Source organism: Sphaeramia orbicularis, chromosome 6 (genome assembly GCF_902148855.1).
Source record: "Sphaeramia orbicularis chromosome 6, fSphaOr1.1, whole genome shotgun sequence".
Taxonomy (NCBI): Eukaryota; Metazoa; Chordata; class Actinopteri; order Kurtiformes; family Apogonidae; genus Sphaeramia; species Sphaeramia orbicularis.
In genome coordinates this window covers 24,800,741-24,820,770 of record NC_043962.1, presented here as the reverse complement: position 1 = coordinate 24,820,770, position 20,030 = coordinate 24,800,741, and the positions used below count along the sequence as shown (strand labels likewise).

Here is a 20,030-nt window from a genome sequence, read left to right as displayed (position 1 = left end):
CACAGGAAACGCGGAAGGAAGGACGCAGTCTCCTCCTACCGGCGCAACGGAGGCACCGCTGCGGATCCAAGCGGTGCTCCGATGGCCCCTTCAGGGCCGTAGGCACATTTACTGCTCAAATTAAATCACTGCTCAAGGAAACCTCAATATATATGGTTTTTTTTCTATTACTCTAACTTCGTTTTAAACAACTTGTAGAACTTATTTTAACCTCCTGAGACCCAGCAATGCATTTTGTTTTCTGTAGGGAACAAGAGTTTCACATAGATAGATAGATAGATAGATAGATAGATAGATAGATAGATAGATAGATAGATAGATAGATAGATAGATAGATAGATAGATAGATAGATAGATAGATAGATGTTCACTGTTGTTTATGTATATATTTCCTTCCGAGAGTTAGTTATTATTTGTTTATTTATTCGCTAGCACAACTAAGAAAGGCATTGGTAAAAGATTATATGTGTATTTGTATGTTGTGTATATGTATAAGCGTATATATGTGTATATGGATGAATGAGTGTGTGTGTATGTGTGTTTGCGTGTGTGAATATACATATAAGTAAAGAAGAGTAACGTAAAAGGAAGAGGGACATATATTATTAATAATATTGTAGAGAGAGGGGGTGGGATTAAAGAAGTTGCACTTCTTCTCACCCCTTTTCAGCCATGTAAATGGAATTATTCTGCTTTTCTTCTGACTAAGATTGTTATTATTCTTGATATTTGTATTATCATGTATGTTTTGCTAGTGCATATATGTTAAATTTCATGGCATGTTCGGAATAAATCACTAAATCACAAATAGATAGATAGATAGATAGATAGATAGATAGATAGATAGATAGATAGATAGATAGATAGATAGATAGATAGATGCAAAGGACATTCCATAAAAATGAATCAATAAAAGGTAACTAACCAACAAACAAAATAAACAAATAATGTGTCTCTATAAACGGTTGCGTCACACTGTTTCAAATTTAGGCAATTTAATGTAAAAAAAAAAGCCCAAACTTTTACTTTTCTGGGTCTCACAAGGTTAAATACATAACTTAATACTACTACTATACTGCTACCACTATTACTACTACTACTACTGCTACTACTACTACTACTACTACTACTACTACTACTACTACAACTACTAATAACAACAACAACAACAACAACAGTATAATAATAATGATAACATATTGATAATATAATTAAATGATAAATAAGTAAATCCTATGAATTTGAGGATGTAATCAGTGATTACTTATCACATTTTAATAGGTTAACAAGTTAAGCAACCTTCTCAACACTGTATTAACTAACAATATTTCCTTCTCAGTATTTATAACATATGCATTTGTTTCCATAATCAAAAATTCAACAATTTCTTTTTTGGGAAATGCAGTGTTTGAATAATTAAAGCCATGCCAAATATTCATGGCTTTCAAGCACTTTTTATATATTTTTTTTCCAGTGCAAATTAGACACAAGACACAACATTAAATTGAAGTATTTTGATTACAGCTATGATGTACTTTTATAAGAAAATACATTTTGTATACATATTTGGAATTATGTTTGTTTTTTAAAAATAATGAATTAATAAACATAGATGTTGGTCAGTTATTGATGTGTTAAGGTTAGGGTTAAGTATGTGTTACAGGATGACACCACATTTATCTCTTATCTTATTGATCTTGTGGTAAAAACTTTGGGGACCTCTGTGGGAAATGAAATGTTTAATGCTATGATTCTCAGCCTATTCCCTCTGATCTCTGACCAAGAACCATGAAAACATCCTCGGCTGCTGTGAAAAGACGGCACAGAGGGAGGCATGATCAAGTCCTGAATACATCAGCACAGGAGTTGAGCGGGCTAAGCATTTGCAACCCTCCAAGGTTGCCATCGCCTTTGTCAGGACTTTGGAGCATTTGAAAGCCTTGGAAAAAGTTCTCCATGTTTGTAAGACGTGTTAGTGACTGTCAGCAAGTAGGATGGAGGGCAATATGTCTCCTAGTGGAAAATGGATCCAGGCTCTTCTCTGGTCAGAGCTGAAAGAAATATAGGCAACAGAGGAGGAGGAGAGCCATCTGCGGTATTAACCCTAGATGGGTCACCTAGAGGAGGGTGTATGATACTGAAAAATACCGAAACATCTGATGCATCCAGGAACATAACTGAAGACGTGTCCAGAGGCATCATCAAATGTTTGGTCACAGCAACAGAAAAATCTATATTGTTATAAAGACTTTCTGTTTTTAGGTTAATCTTTAACATACACCTTAAACAGGTATGCAAAGAAATCATTTATAATCTTTTGCTGTACAGTACATTAGTATATTGTTGTTACTCTGAAAGTTGTTCACTTAGAGCTAGATTTTAACATTTTGTTGCAAAAAGGATATTTCTTCATTGTTTTTGTTCAAACTACATTTTTTCATACTAGCAACATTGTACCCGTGGTGCCATTGTACGATAGCATGAGAGGCTAAAATCACCTGGCATACCTCACAACATTTGAATACGGACATAAAATTGTGCCTAGTAGATAGTCAAGTAGTGTTTCTATTCATTTGGCGAGTTTGGCGGCGATCGGACCTGTGAAGGCTGAGGAAAATCCGTATAAACGCCCTCCTGTGCTGCAACATCAATCAAACGGACAGACACAGAACGTGCATTATGTAGTAGGATTGGGAAATACATGAAAAATTTCATTACAAGACTATATTCAACCTCCTGTATCAGTTCCATATTTTTACAGTACATTCGCATTTTCACTCAATTTCACATGTGTTGCATCTTTATAATAACCATTTATTCATTGCAATAACAGGTTTTACAGTTGTGTTTGGAATTGACCCCACCAGTGTGTAAAGTTTGTGTTGTTGATGACCTTTGTGTGACAACTAAAAGCAGAGTTTACATTTTGAGTAGAAAGTTTGGTTGTGACCTAAAAGTTTGAAGGTTGTGTGCAATTTTGGTATTGTGTTTGGAGTTTAGAAAATTGGATTGTCAATTTCTTAGCAAGTGAGAAAACCTATAATATAATTTATGGGTAAACTGATGTGGTGCATGAACAGACTCAGCTCAGTTTGTATTATTTTCCCAAATCCCAAAATAATGGCCTCAAACAGGCAGTTCAGAAACCAATAGATGATGCCACAGGAAGTTTGTAAAAAAAAACATTTTAGGATTGATAAATCTTTTATCATACACAGAGCTATGTAATCTCATGGCTAGATAATGATGAGTAGATATTTGAACTGGCAAGTTGATGTTGTTTCTGTACAGAATCACATGTCACTTCCTCAGTCCAAACATTAGAGGGCAGTCATGAATTTCCTTTAAACCGGGATTAAACCATTTGCCCCAAATCCTATTCATTCATATGGGAAAAGAGGAAATTGTCAGTCTCAAGGCCATTATACACCACTTTGCTTCCGTTCATTGATATCATATAGTTAGTAAATGATACGATTTTGGCCCAAAGCTGAGTGCACAAAACACTGTCATCTGTTTACACAGTAACTCATATAAATACATTTGCCTACAAGCATTTACCACATCAGTGGTCAGGTCTAGAACACCTGACTCTCCTGTATATTCTATTCTATTCTATTCTATTCTATTCTATTCTATTCTATTCTATTCTATTCTATTTACAATGAAAGTTCCAATTTGACATCAGCTGTCTTCCAGATTTTTTCAACAATACTTTAATTTTTTTCTGTCATGTTTGCAATTTTTTTTGTTGGAAAACTGTACTTACATATTTACTCTTTTTTTTTTTTTTTTTTTCTTGCTTTTAAACATTGAATAATTCCCAAGCCAGTTACAGGTATCAGTTACAATATTGCCCTTTGCAGTTTCAATATAAACAAGAAGTTATTCTTATACCATCATATTTACTGACTATTTTTATGACATTGTGTGTGGTAGTGATGAAAAACTGAAATTCTTCCTTTTCTCTTACATTTGAAAACACACTGATAGGAACAAAAATGAAGAAACATTTCAGTAGCTCTTCATTAGCATTTTATAGCTGTGGTCCAGGTCTTTGAGGATCTGACAACTTGATTCATTTATGAATCACTGCATGTCTGTGTTGATAGGTCAGCTAACTGTAAACTACAAAGAAATTTAAATAATCCAAAAAGAAATAAAAATATGAATTTATTTCACTAAATTCAGACTCATTTTTACTGTATAATATCTACCAAGAGCTCCCTTAAGTTTCCTTGATGAATCTGGGATATTTCTAGTGTGAAAACCATCTTATTTATTGAAAGAGCGTCCCCTGCAGACAGAGCTCTCAGGTTATTTATAGAGTGCATAAACAGCTGGAGAACTAACTGCACCATCCTGGAACAACACATCCTATTCCATTCAGTCTGCTGATTAAAATTTAAAGTCTCAATTTCTACATTTTTAAAATGCTGCATATTTGATGATCTGTAAAGAAGAAGGATGTGTTTGTGTTGCTGGGTAAATTGGTAATACTGGAAAATGTCCATTAGTGCAACTGGTAAGAGATATGATGCTGTTAGCATGTGTTGTTCCTCCCAAATAAGCTCCAACTGGAGGAGGTGGTTGCACATGTAAACCTGGAACATGATGGTCGTATCTTCTGTTTCACCTGCTCCTATTTTACACCGCATCAGTCCCGTCTACTCCTGTCTCTCCTCAATGCAACTTGTCAAGCTCATGCATATTTAAGTGTGAGTCCAGTGGGTTGCTATCAGATGAACCCGACTGGCTGAAGGGGTAGTGCTGGGGAAATGATGATGATGATGACGATCATGTGTAGAGTTAGGGGCTGGCTTTGAAAAACCAGCTACACCTGCCCCTCCTCAACAGGAATGGATGAGTTGGATGGAGAGGAGACGTAAGAAGCTCATTCAGACACAGAGAGACTCACAATGCCGAAAGACTAAAACAAAAGGATACACTCTCATTTACTTTCTTCTTTATCTCCCAGTATTGCCCTGACCAGGATTTTTTGGAGATGAAATAAGTTACTTTGGCTTGGCGGTGCTTTGGTTGTTCAGGACTGCATCCTACTCTTCTCACACTGGAGAAGTCTACCCTACCTCTGAGGGACCCCTGGCACCACTGAAAGGTGGAGCCAATCCCCGATGCCACAGACTCTGGGAGGATGAAGATTAGCTTGTAGTGCATTTTGATTTCATTCTCACAACAAACTGTGCAACTAGTGAGGTATCAGGGCACTGTTTTGTAGTAAAAGGGACAGAAAACAGAGGACAATGCCATTTGGTGGCTTAGCAGGTTTTAAGGAACAGGTGTTTAAACCTGGGAAGGAGGAAGTGAAGAACACAGTGGGGGACTCTCTAGGAAAAATACAAAGGTGAGTGGGTTTTTATGGTGGGAAGAGGGAAGGAGGCATGAAGGAAGAACTGGTTTCATTAGATGTCATCGGAGTTTTTTCACTCATAGATACTTTGTATTCACAGTGGAGATGCGTTTTAATCTTATCTTCACCTTAATTAAAAGTACTGAAACATGTGCTGTCAGAGTGATGTAGAGAGGCTGCAAGTGAACACATTAAGCTCAACGTGTTATCAGAGATCCTGACGATAAATAAATATTTGATTCTTGTGCTCGCCAGGCAATGTAAGTGATGTAATCATAGATTTTATTTTAAGACATTAATACATATTTCATGTCTGATTCATATTTCACACACAGAGGGATGTGTGTGTGATAGTTGGAGGTAGATGACTGCATATATGTGAAACCTGTTGTCACTGCTAAGAGATAATGTGCTACTGTAAGAGGTCAATTTCCTGAGAAATCAATTTCATGTATCATTAAGATGTTCCTCTTTTTGTTTCGATGAGGGGATTTTACTGACCACAAATTAAAAATTAATGGGAAGTACAAATGTTTTTATTCACTGTTAAAAAGTAATAACTCTAAACATGGCTTTGTAAATGCCTTACTTTATTTATATCACTACAGGCTTTTATTGGATGTATTGAAAACTACTTTGCATAAATACACAGTAGATATTAAGACCTCATAATCTGTTTTTTGTTCAGACCAAATTTCACTGAAAGCTGCACAATTTTCCACTGGAAAATATCTGCTCATATGCAGTTGCTGGTTAATTTTTATCCCTTAATTTTTAATGCCCAAGTAACTTCAAAATACAGATTTTTGTTTTTTGTCATTAATACTAAAAGGCTATGAGTTTTTATTCTGTGATGCAATTTCAACACATTTAATATAGACCTCTACATTAAATAAACCCATTGACTGTCCATCTGTCTGTCCATTTCAGATGTCTTATATTCTGGATGGTTTTGCTGTGTTACTTCATGCATGATATGATTTAGGGCTGAGGAGGTGTAGATTCATCCCAAAATATTATCTAGATGAGAAATGTCTGAGACTGTATAAGACACAGGATAAACCCTGGCAGTGACTATTAAAACTCACAGTATCTCCAATTTACTTTAGAAAATGTTGTGAATATTATTATGTAGCCCTGATACATTTGATAAGATGACTTTCTGTTTGTGTTCTTCTGTGATAACTGAGACATCAAAAGTGAGTTGTCATTATAAAGTTCTGCACTCTTTAGGACGAGTTTAAAAAAGACACAAACAGTGTAAAAGTCCACATCCAGGAGTAAATTGTGGTACTTTTGAATCATTCACTGTGTTTGTGAATGTGTTTCTACAAACTAAACTGTGAGGCCTTGACTAAATGAACCCAGTTCCTTTTCATTTTTCACTTTCAGCATTTCAGCATCTGTCACTGCCTAATGAGAGCAGGAAGACGGTTAAAAAGAGAGGGATTCTGGGTAGTGGAAAAGGTGTGGTGTATAATGCACCTGGAAGCAACCTGATAAGAGCAGCACTGTGACCTTTTTAGTCGTGTGTCTCCGTTTCACCTCCTGCCCTCTGTAAAATGACAGAGACTCGTGTTACTGTAAGATTTTTGATGCCAGAATTCCATGTAGACATTATGATGAAAATGAACACATGACCATATTCTATATTACGGAGCCTGGAAGTCCTGAAAAAGTCTTAAAATGTCTTAGATTCAGCTAGTATTAAATGTCTTAACTGTCCAAAGTATTTGATTTAATCTTATTAATGTTTCAATTTCAATTTTAGCAAAATTTAGGTTCACTTAAAGCTGTCAGATCTTAAATCAGGATGAAAAAAAAAACACCAGAATTGGAAAATACACTGTCCTTCTGCAGCTCTTTCATCTTGGTCCAAAGCAAAAGACTAAACATAAATATAGATAAACATGACGTTGAAGAAGCCACTTTTTTAGCTTCTGTGTCCAGATACAGAGCAGAATTGTAGATTGTATCATGGATTAGTGATTAATTATTACAGCTGTCAATCAAATATTTAACCCGCCCACAAGCACCATCAAGAACTGAAGCTGTAAGTCACCCTAATAACTATATCACTACATAAACCACCTCTTTATTGGACCAAATACATACTGCTTAACCTTTATGTTTGCCTGCTTCAACAAGAAAAAGAAAAATCTGAAGTGATCCTAAAAACATTTAATTAAAGTATGATATCTATAAATGTCATGTCCACCTTTGCTAGAATAACTTCCAGCCAAATTCATCTTACATAAATCACAAAATATATCCACATGGGAGCTTTGAAAAACAAAAAAGAAAGCTAATCATCCCACACTGCTCATATGCATGTCATTATTTCCATTCTGCTTCTTAAGGAAAATTGATGGAAGCAACGTAGAAGAAGAGGACAACATCGAACTGACAGAAGATGGGCGTCCGGTGGCATCAGCGCCTCGTTCTGCTCCTCTGCTGGACTGCAGCTGTGGTGGTCTGCCCAAGCGCTACATCATCGCCATCCTCAGCGGCCTGGGGTTCTGCATCTCCTTCGGCATCCGCTGCAACCTTGGTGTAGCCATTGTGGAGATGGTGAACAACAACACTGTCTACATCAATGGGACTCCAGTACTTCAGGTAGAGCTGGACGTATAGATGGGTTTAAACTGTACCTGTGATGCATGTTGGTGGAACAAACCAGCCTCGTATTCTGATTTTTTAGTTATGTCTGCATCCTATGGTGTGTTTTTTCTTCTTTCTTCCCAGAAAGCTCAGTTTAACTGGGATCCAGAGACAGTAGGGCTGATCCATGGCTCCTTTTTCTGGGGCTATATTGTCACTCAAATCCCTGGTGGTTTCATCTCTAACAAGCTGTCTGCCAACAGGTCATATATATATTTACTGACTGTGATTTATCTAAGCATGAAACAGAGAGACTTTGCTATGACGTTGGTTGTTATTTGGGCTTTTGTTAACATTTTCCGAGGTTTAATGTGGCAATTTTTTTATATCAGTGTTTCAACTGTTGACAAAAACTGTGACTCAAACTAAAAATAACAAGGAAGAAATAGTTTTAAGCAATATAACTGAGAACTGTGCTTATTAAAAACATGGATGATGAATAATGCTAAAGACTAAAATAGAAATGCAGGTCAAATCAGTTGCAATTTGTCTTAATTTTAAAAATTAATTCTTTATTTCTACTGCAAAGCAATCCATTCCAATCAAACCCATTTTTATCTATAAAGCACAAATCTAAACTAACACAAAGGTTTCCAAAGTGCTGTACAGTAAAATAAATGCAATAAAACATAACAAAATGATAAAATACTAAGATAAAAACACAATGAAACATGATAATTAAATACAAAGCAACCATAGAGTTGTAAAATATCACTTATATGGGGCACAATGTGGGACCTTTAATGAATAAGGGTTTTGTAAATCATATATTGTGTCACTTTGCCATTTCCAGCTAAGATTTCCTCCCAATACCTGAAAAAAAGAACCTTAAAATCCAAATGCAAAACTTGTACATTTGTAAAAACTAAACTAAATCATTCTTAACACCTGAGATGAATGACTGTGGAGTTTAATTAACAGTTAAAGTGAGGTCCCCTGCATCACTGATCAAGGATGTTAAATAAAATGACCAGGAGAAAAGGTGCTGAAGGTTTTGGGAGCTCCTCATCAGCGCATGTGGTTGAAGGGTTAAAGCTGTACGGTGCAGTGAGCGGTGCTGATGGAGCAGATAGCAGTCCTGTAATAAAAGCTTCACAGGAAAAGAGGACACGCCACTGACAGAGTTAATAATGAAAGATCCTGCCTCTGATTTCTTTCTGAAACACCAGCCACTGGAATATTACAAGTGTCACTTACACACTGTTTTGGAAAAAGAGAAGGAAGGGGTGGGGTGGGGGGGAGTTGACGAGAAGGAGAGAGGAGGAGGGAACTGAGCAGTACCGCCGCTGTGATGAAACGCAAACTTGTGGCTTCAGTCAGACATCTGTATCTCAGTGAAACGCGCAGAGAAGAGATCTGTCTCATTGTGAGATTAAGAGGGTTTGACAATGAGATATGTGGAGATATATCAGTACCTGACAATATTAGACACATACAGGAGCCTTTAGACACATGGATACATGTTGTTACTACACTTTTAATCCCTTCAAGAAAAATATCACAGGATACAGGAATCAAGTAATACCTTAACCCATAAAAACCCAGTGCTACTTTTTAAGCAGCTTCCAAAGTAATTTTTATATCTATTTGACCTTTTGCAAGTGATTTATCCTCTGCATTTTTTACTATAAATCATGTATTTTCCTCTATTTAATTTCCTATATTTAATTCAAATGTTCATGAAAACTCAGAGTAAATTCAAAGGTTATTATATCAAAACAGAGAAAACTGAATAAAAAGTGACATTTTCAGTAAATATATCAATAACTGAACATAAACCAAGTGTATCCATCAACTGTCATTGATCCAACTCCATAGGTTTTACTGGTGAATCAATGTTATAGAAGATGACGGTGTTTCCATGGTAACTACGGAGCATTTGAACGTTCAAATGGATCATAGACGATGACCATGAAAAGATGACAAACTGCGTTTCAAGGTTATTATCGTTAACGAAAACTAACAAAATGATGAAAACTAGAATTGTAAAAATATTTTCATTAACTGAAATAAATAAAAACTATAATTAAAAGAAAAAAACGATAACTAACTGAAACTGTTTTGTGTGTCTACAAAACTAACTAAAACATATAAAAATTATGGATAAAATTCCCTTAGTTTTCGTCTTTGTCAATGTTGGATTGATACGAAATCGATTTATTTCCAAGCAAATTTAGCTGCTGGCACCATATGATATTTAACGGTCTGTCACTTCTCGTCACTTGTGGTTTCCAGTCGTCTTCTGGTCCCCACTCTACCTGGAAACATAGAGACTAAAGTTGGGAGAAAGCAGCAGAGTCCTGTACGGGATTTATTTGAATACGATGGCGAAGAAGAGAAAAGATACGTCAAAACTAAACTAAAACTCAGCATTTAGAAAATAACAAAAACTAATAAAAACTAGCAAACCTGCTCTAAAAACTAATTAAAACTAACGGAATCGGAGAAGAGAAAGTCAAAACTAACTAAAACTAAACTATAATGAAAAATCCAAAACTATTATAACCTTGTTGCATTTTACACCAATTATTTACATGTATTGACAGGATTAGTGGATCAATTGTTATTAAATATTGTAGATTAGTAGATGCTTTTGGTTGCCGGTGGATGTTTGGGTCTTTATGGGTTAATAAGAAATTTCCTTAAAAGGACAATGAAAGTTTGTACTAACAACCAATTCTTTATAGACTTGTAATGCATTGAAACACAGCAAATACAGTTCTACTCTGAGAAAGTAACAAATATTCTTAAATATAAGCAAATTGTCTTGTATTAAGGGGGAAAAATGCAAATGCAATGAGCAAAGTTTGGTTAGCTATATTTATTAAACTAGTATTAAAGACATAAATACTGAAATATACTTTAGATTAAAACTAGACAAAGTATCATTTTATCTTAATAAAACTGATGGAATATCTTATTCAGGACAAAGTTGCACATATTTTCTGATAGTACACACTTTTTCTTTAAAAACAGAAACAGGCTTATTATTATAAGTCCCTGAAGATGCTTATTGATGTGACCACTTTTGTCTAACCCTGATATATGGATGCTGATGATGAAGTTCTTCTCCAGGGTGTTCGGAGCTGCCATTTTCCTGACATCAGTGCTGAACATGTTCATCCCGTCTGCAGCCAGGGTTCACTACGGCTGCGTCATGTTTGTCCGCATCCTTCAGGGCTTAGTGGAGGTAAGAACGCCAAACTAGAACAAGCAAAGTGTTTCCTCAGACTCATCCCTCAAGTTAAAGTTTGATCTCTGACTCTGACAGGGTGTCACATACCCAGCATGCCATGGGATGTGGTCCAAATGGGCTCCGCCTCTTGAAAGAAGTCGACTTGCTACCACTTCATTCTGTGGTGAGTGATTTGAAAACACAACACAAAGCTTTTCTTGTGTCCTGTATAAACCCTGTCTCAGAAATTGGCGAGTGTTGGTCAGTAAATGAATGTAAGACAGCTCATTTCAACCGCCTCAGATGTTAAAATGGTGCCATGACAACCCTGCCATGCGTCAAAACGCTCTTGACATTGTCTGTAAATGAACACTGCTCACCTGCACAGTCTGAAGGAGCGTCTCCCTTTATTCGCCTAAATGAAGCGTCATGGTGCTTACTGTACTAATACACTCTCCTGCTCCCAGCTCTATTGAAAGCATCAGCCTTCATGAATCTGTCAGATAATAGGAAACACATTAATGCATCCTGTCTGATGCCACAGTATTCATTCAATGAAACTAATGTGTGTTAGTTTATATTATTAGGACACATTTTCGTTTCAGTGTAGTTTACTTACAACTGAAGGCAGCTGCATACATCCATACATACAGTTATAGAAAAAGGACAGGTTTTGTTTTTTGTTTTTTGGGTTTTTTTTTATTATTATACTCTTGAGTTTTTTAATTCACATGACCAGTCCGAAGTGGAAAATGAATTGTTGTTACAATTTGTCTCTTTTGGATTGAAGTAAAATATTCCTTTTTGCTTTTTTTTTCTTTCTAAAAAATCCTGTATATTTTGGATTTTATGAGTTGTATTTCTCATAACAAAACACAGAAAGATTAACATATTCATGAAAATTAATTATGCACTGTTGTTGTCCCTGGTTATTTACATCATGCGTTTTAGTTTCTGGACTGATTTTATTCCAGATCTGCACTGTGAATAGTAACTACTTAAAAGTAAAAAAAATAAATAAATAAATTAAAAAAAAATTTAAAAAAAGGCATATGCTGGATTAATAAAAAAAAAACAGATAGATGTCTGACCATCTGGGCATTATAACTGGAGGTCAAAGCTATCTAGTTTGTTGTGAATATTAAACTGATTTCCAGTTTTAGTTTGTTTGTTTTTACTAAATTTTAAATATGTGACCTAATTTATTCTTCTTTCCATCCTTGATTATGTATCTTGGGACATACATATATATTTTTTTATAATATCTTTTTCTTCAGCTTAATATTAAGACAACAGTCCTAATTTGTTTTATGAGTTTTATTGTTGTTTAACTGAAAATACATATGATCAGTATTTAATTACTTGCAAACATTTCCTATACCAGTGTCAGCTATGATGGATTCTGCTCAGACTGGATAAATGACAACAGATAACCTGAACCAAATCATGTGACCTAGATACTAATACATTTTATATTAATACCTTTTGATAAATGATAACTTGATGAGTCACAGTTTTCCATAATGCCCCCCACAGGATGTTAAAGAGTTTATATCTCCTGGGGAATGTTGTGTGTTTAAGAGCTACAGTTGCTGTTCTTTGATATCAGCCTCTAAAACTTGGATATTTTTGGATTATGGACTAAACAAGACATTGATGTGTCTTCTTGATTAACATTTTATAGAGAATAGAAGCAACTTAATAGACAATGAGATGAATTGTTAGTTACAGCCTTAAATATCAGTGGGACTAGTGTTAATGCTGTCATTATAGGTAGATATAATTGTAATCCATTGTAATGTGCTATTGATTGATTGCAGGATCGTATGCAGGAGCAGTGATCGCCATGCCTTTAGCTGGAGTCCTCGTTCAGTATGTTGGCTGGTCCTCTGTCTTTTATATCTATGGTAAGACCGATACTGAATGATCATCCAATGAATAGCCTTATATTATAACAACACTTTATGGGCCAATAAAGTACGAGTTACCACATGAGTGTACACAATATAAAATGACTAAACCTTTCACCTTAACTACTGAAAAAGGTCAAATGAGACACATTCTGGTTTATATCACACAGGTCAAATGACAGCATTCCTCAAAAATTGTTCATAACTTCCAATGTGACCACATACATACTGGTTGAATCAAATAAAACCCAGTTTACAGCAGCAAAACCACCAACATGACATTTTTTTAGCTTGCAGTTTCACGTCTTTTCCTACAATGACCAAAAATGCACACAGATTGTACACTTTTGTGCAGGTACCGTAGGAAAAGTCATTAAATATGAAATAAAAAATGGATATCAGTCATTTATTTAGAAGCTTTAAACAATGACAAGTGTCAAATTTACACCTAAAAGTAGGCAGGTGCATGCTCAAACTTTATAAAAATCAGTAAAAATCAATATGGTTTTCACTGTATGTTTTCATGTATAAGGTTTTGTGGGATTTTCTACAGAAAGTGAGTTGATCTTGCTTTTTTTCCAGATGTTAATTAAAGATTAATCAACAATTTATTAATGTTAAATAGGCTGTTTTTAAATTTTAAATACATCTATGGGTCAGAATTTGGTCTATGCCTTTATTTTTAGGGGATTCTTGGGCTCTTAAAAATAGATAATGAACAAAATGTAAAGGTTAAAAGTCAGTCTAATAGACGTGTCCTTGGAAACTTTGATTATGTTTGTTGGTTAATCATCAGCAATGTCTGTACATCTCAGTTGTCATTTTTTACTTGTATATTTATTAAATGACATAAACGTGCACATGAGATCCTTTATGTTAAACATGGTTGATAAAAAACAGTCTTTTAATTGTGCTTCAGCCATAGTTTATACAGGTTGTCATAAGGAAAATAAAGCGCCCAGTTGTTTACAAGGCTTTTCTAATGTATTTTTCTGCCTACACCACTGGTTACATGATGTTTTAACAGCATTATCCTGGTGAAATTCAGCTAAACTAATGTGATGCAGTACAGAGTCCAACTACCTGTGTAGGTGATGAGTCACTGAATACACTAGGTGTCAGTTTAGTGACATGGTGAGTGGTTTTTGTGATCTTTGGCTTCTTTGTGCTGGTGTATGCAGGAGCCTTATCTGAATTGCCTCTGGGTTTGATTAAAATCATTAACACTTGCTTAAAAAAAAAAACCTCAACTTTGCTAAATGTGTTTTAATAAAAATCTACTCTAGTACTGCTGTGATACAATCTCATGATTTATTGATGTAAATTAGCATTTTTCTGTCTGGGCTCTGTGACTCATGTCTCATTCATTTCATTTTAATAATGGAAATTCTCGTGGTCTAGTCTGGTTTTAATTATGGTGTTCATCCCTCATACTGCTTTGTACTTTGGAAACCCTTGACTGCAAAGATACACAGCAAATCAAGCAGTGTTTATTTTCTAGAGTTGTGTTGATGAGTGTTGATTTGGATGTTGTTTTTACTCTCCTGCAGTGTGAAAGAGGTCAGTGGGCAGAGCTATTTCCACAGTGTCATTATTTTAAAGGAGTGACATTTAGCATTTTTAAATGGAATTACGCATTGTGCTCTACATAAACTGTAAATGCTATGCTTGGTTCCGAATTCTTCATTCAACTCCACAGGTCCATCTTCAACCCTATTCCTGACTAATGACACTAGAAAGGTTGTTTTGAGCTCTGGCCCTTTAAATCCAAATGAGCCACCCCCTCCAGGTTGTTAATTGTGCGTTCTGTCCTGTTCAGCTACTTGTGTTCGTTAATACAACCGACGACTGAACATTTTAGGTAATCGGCTCAAAGTTTGGATATATTTTCAGTTTTTACTACAACCTCTGCTGCTGACAAACAATTGTGGTGCACTTGGAGAAATGTGTGACGGAAGTCTTGACCTTATATGTGCAAAGGTCGAGACACAAAATGTGTCAAATTAAGCAGGATTTGAAACAAGTTGTAGAAATCCACTACATTTTTGCCGGAATGAATATAAAGATAGCTTTGCAGCATCTGGAGGGTTCAAATTCAAACTTTTTGAACTATTAGGGTCCAAATACAAATGTACCAAAGACTAATAAAAGTGGATTTAGCAAAATATGAACCTTTTAAATCATATGGATTGTCTTAAGGGGGCGTGTCCTGGAGGATGTTGGGTTGTAGCCAGTGTTGTATAAAGTACCGGAAAGTCACACTTGAGTAGAAGTACAGGTACCCAACAAAAAATTATTTTGGTAGAAGTTTAAGTCACCAATTGAAATGCTACTCAAGTTAAAGTGTATTTGCTGTACTTAAGTATATCAAGTAATGTATAATTAAATGTACTCAAGTAACGGAAGCAAAAATACAAGTAAATGTTAATAACAACCAAAGGCAGTCAGAATTTTGAATATTACACTGCTGCTCACATCAACAGATTGCCGGCAGGTTGAGTGTGAACTGTTGTTTGCACTTGTTCATTTTGTGATTAGGCCCAATGACAAATCCACTTCCTGACTTTGTTGATGTCACCGATAATCTCAACGGTGAAAACACTGAATTTCTTTGACCCATAAAGACCTAGTGTTACTTTTGTGGCAGTTCCAATGTATTATTTCCCTCTATATTTAACTTTTTTCCTCAATGATTTATCACCATTTACTTATAATATTACCCTCTGTGTTTTGTGGTTTTTTTTTTTCAGTGAAATCATGTATTTTACTAAATTTAATTTACTGATCATGTAGATGTTCATAAAAGCTATGATTAAAGTTTTTGGGTTATTGTTTGAGAACAGAGAAAAGTCAGCAAGAAGTGACACGTTCAGCATAGGTTTTATAGCATGGGTGGAAACTTGGTAGAAATTTTGCTCAATGTCATGTGCCAGCATAGAGCATGCTTTCAATTTGTCAAGCTGCAAGTCATGCATTGGGTCGAACAATCACAACAGGATAGCGATTGTTCGGCCTATGGCTCTCACTCATGGTGCAACTCTAAAAAAATACAAAAATAAACACAAAAAGGCCAATAAACATTGCCATACACATATTAAGTCAAAACTAATACTAACACAATAACCCTGCTGAACTCCTGCATATACAAATAACACATTTACAACAACATGCCCACTACCCACAATGCACTGTGGCAAACAAGCCACAATATCATTAACTGAACATAAAATAAGTGTCTCCATCCACTGTCATTGATCAGACTCCATGGGTTTTATTGGTGAATCAATGTTGTTGAGGATAACGTTGTAAAATATGTCATACATTCAGAATGCTCACCACAGACACGTCAGGGGTTAAAGGGTTAAGAGCAGTAAAGCAGTGTTGATTTGAACTCTGAGGGTGTTCAAATTGTTTGCAGTGTAAATGGTCGGACATAGATATGCACTGACCTTTTGTTATTGTATGTAAAGGTGTTTTTGGGATCATATGGTATATCCTATGGCTCTTGCTGGCATATGGAAGCCCGGCCCAACACCCCACAATCACAGATGAGGAAAGGACTTACATCGAGGCCTCCATCGGTGAGAGCATGCACCAGCAGAGCGTCACTGAGGTGTGTGTTTGTGTGTGTAATACGTCGGAAATCACAGATTTCATCTCATCACACGCATCAAAACCCCACTGATAACTCTCTCCGCTACAATTACAGAAATTTAAGACTCCTTGGCGTCGTTTCTTTACCTCCATGCCCGTCTACGCCATCATTGTGGCCAACTTCTGCCGCAGCTGGACTTTCTATCTGCTCCTCATTAGTCAGCCGGCGTATTTTGAAGAAGTCTTTGGCTTCCCCATCAGCAAGGTTTGCCTGAGATTTTCACTACAGCTGCTAAACAAACAAATTACACTATCAAAAACACAGATTGTTCAACACAGGATGTATCTGAATGTGTCATGTACTTACAGGTGGGGATACTCTCTGCCGTCCCCCACATGGTGATGACGATTGTGGTCCCTATCGGAGGACAGCTGGCTGACTATCTACGCAGCAACAAAATCATGTCCACTACAAATGTGAGGAAACTCATGAATTGTGGAGGTATGTCAGAGTAAAACTACTATTATCAATTCAATTCCAAAGTTGTCTATGAATTATATATCTGTCCTTATCTGTCCTCATATTTTGTCCTTTTCGAAATGACACAAAACATTGTTTTATGCTGAGAATCAATTTAAAAGCCAAATTATACTAAGCGCCCTTTTCCACTAGCTCCATAATAACCTTTGCTGCCTTAACTACACTGATGGCTCCTCTGTTTTAATATTTAATTTTGGAATTATGTGTTTTCTGTTTTTAATATAGAAGTAAATAATTAAAAACGTAGTGCTACTCTTTTCATTTCTGCACAGGAAAATCTTGTTTGATGACAGTGATTTCTTATATTGTTTTTTAAATGACCTAATAATTCCTGACGGTGTTTTTTTTTTTTTTTTAACAGGCTTTGGTATGGAGGCCACTCTGCTGCTGGTGGTCGGGTTTTCTCACACTCGTGGGATTGCTATCTCCTTCCTGGTGCTTGCAGTTGGCTTCAGTGGATTTGCCATCTCAGGTGTGCCATAGTTTTCAATATTTCAGATGGATCTGCACTAAATCAGTCCTATTGTATGAATGGTAAAGCAAAAAAGAGAATGCATGATCTTTTTTTAGCCTCTTTTTACAACTTGTAGTTCACTTTTCCCTTGGATGTGATGCACATACTCAGACACTAATGAATATTTTATAGATTTTTGTCAAATCTGCTGTTGTAAATGCAGATCTGAATCATACTTTTTTAAAAATACAATTACAAAGTGACTAAATATGTTATGTTTAATTAATCCAGTGCTCTTTTTGTGTCTGTTGTCATTAGGTTTTAATGTCAATCATCTGGATATTGCTCCTCGCTATGCCAGCATCCTGATGGGTATCTCTAATGGTGTGGGAACACTGTCTGGGATGGTGTGTCCTCTGATTGTTGGCGCCCTGACTAAACACAAGGTAAAAAACAGACTGATGTGTAAAACTGACCATTTTCCATACACGGTTTTTGATATTTTATTGGCTGTTACTACTGCCCTTTATATCTATCACATCTTTTTACACACTTACACATTTACATCACAAGTCCTTATGAACAAAATGAAGAGTTTTGTAAAATAATTGTGAAAACATGTGAAAAGGCTTCAATATTGCAGTAGTGAAATTGTTAAGTTGCTGTTTTGGTGTTTAAGGTTTTTCAGAAAATATGGCTTTATGATGTAGCATGAACACTGTGACATCATAAAAAGCCCATTACAATCAGTGCTTCACCTGTTTTATGCTATCAATATTATGTATTTCTAGCTTGACTAAATGGGGGAAAAAATGTTCTGTTGCAGACTGGAAATGAAAAGGTTGATCCTTTAGTGTCCTCATTGTCAAAACTGGATTCTGGCTGAAATATGCATGGAAATCCAATAAATCTGCTGGATGGAGCATCCGCTTTTCAGATCATAGAATTATTAAAAATGGTTAAGAGCGAAACACTGGAGAGTTATTTAGTGTCTCCACTGCTCCACCTCTTTAGGAGATTGTATCCCGTCTCATTCATTCCAGTGGGAGAAGTCATTTACAGATTTCAAATGATTGTTTTGTCTAAGGTCACCCAAGTAAATACAGTTTTCAAAATTTCTGTATTTTCTCACCATCCTGACATTAAAATGACATCTTTCAGACACAGATCAGGATAAAATTAACTGTGTTTGAGCCTAGTCTCTGTTTCAGGGACAAACTTTGTTGAGAATTTGCAACATGAATTTTATCTGAAAGAGATTAAAACAACAACCAAGAAGAAGTGAATTACAATTTATACAGTGATAGTTTATTATTAATTTATTTAGGCCTCAATCATCTACTTTCATCCACATTAAAGTCTCAAAACATCAGGCCAAGCTCAGTTAGGAGACAGGAAGTGAACTTTGTAGGAGGATTTTTGAATGTATTTGACTGTACCCATTGTTTAATTGTTCAACACTATTAATGCACAGAAAAGCACTTTTTATTTTATATACGTACAGTATGACAAATTTGGAATACACATTTATTACTGCTTTATAAACTTGTCCTCCTAGAAACTGTATGCCACTGATGTTTTTTTCCTCACACCATGTATTGTGAAACAGAATATCTAATGTTGCAGTTATCAAATGCTGCTGTTAATGATTTATAGCACTGGTTAATTTATTGTACACGTTGCAAATGTATGCAGTAAAGCATTGGATTTACTGCATTACCTCAGTGATAGGCCACCTCATTGAAATATCAGTAAGTCTGTTTCTGCCAGGGCGTTCACTGACTATTCATCTTCCCACAGACTCGTCTGGAGTGGCAGAATGTCTTTGTTATTGCCTCCATGGTGCATTACACTGGGGTCATCTTCTACGCTATCTTTGCTTCTGGAGAGCAGCAGGAGTGGGCAAACCCTGAGAGCACAAGCGAGGATAAATGTGGCATTATTGATGAGGATGAGCTGGCTGAAGAGTCTGAGCTCAACAGTGAGAACATACTGGCTGCCAAAAAGAGTTACGGAACCACAGACAATTCATCCGGTCGAAAACAGGGCTGGAAACAGAAACGAGGGGCGACCATGCAAGATGACGAGGAACATTATGGGAACGGGGACTACCAGGACCGTTACCAGTGAGACGCCCTGTTGGGCTAAGCACTTATAAACACTCACAGCCGATTTGACTTGATTTGCATCTGTGGATACATTAGAAACATCTGGAGCAGCGACATTAGCCTGTACCTCAAGAAGACCCTTCCTTCATCATCATGTCCATGGGGGAAAAAAACACTTGTCATAGCCGTGTTTCCACCGTAGGAATTTTCCTCAGG

The 20,030-nt window shown here is 36.1% G+C and overlaps 1 protein-coding gene across 1 annotated transcript; it reads left to right on the top strand.

Annotated features, from left to right (window-relative positions):
• The first annotated feature begins 4,787 nt into the window (after positions 1 to 4,787).
• Positions 4,788 to 19,861, top strand: slc17a8 (solute carrier family 17 member 8). Its single transcript, XM_030137691.1, has 12 exons — positions 4,788 to 5,365; positions 7,732 to 7,987; positions 8,117 to 8,235; positions 11,108 to 11,222; positions 11,304 to 11,391; positions 13,028 to 13,114; positions 16,588 to 16,730; positions 16,827 to 16,976; positions 17,081 to 17,213; positions 17,614 to 17,724; positions 18,025 to 18,152; positions 19,507 to 19,861. Exons 1-12 carry the CDS (start codon positions 5,265 to 5,267, stop codon positions 19,834 to 19,836), a joined length of 1,761 nt encoding a protein of 586 aa, XP_029993551.1. The 5' UTR covers positions 4,788 to 5,264; the 3' UTR covers positions 19,837 to 19,861.
• Positions 19,862 to 20,030: the final 169 nt, after the last annotated feature.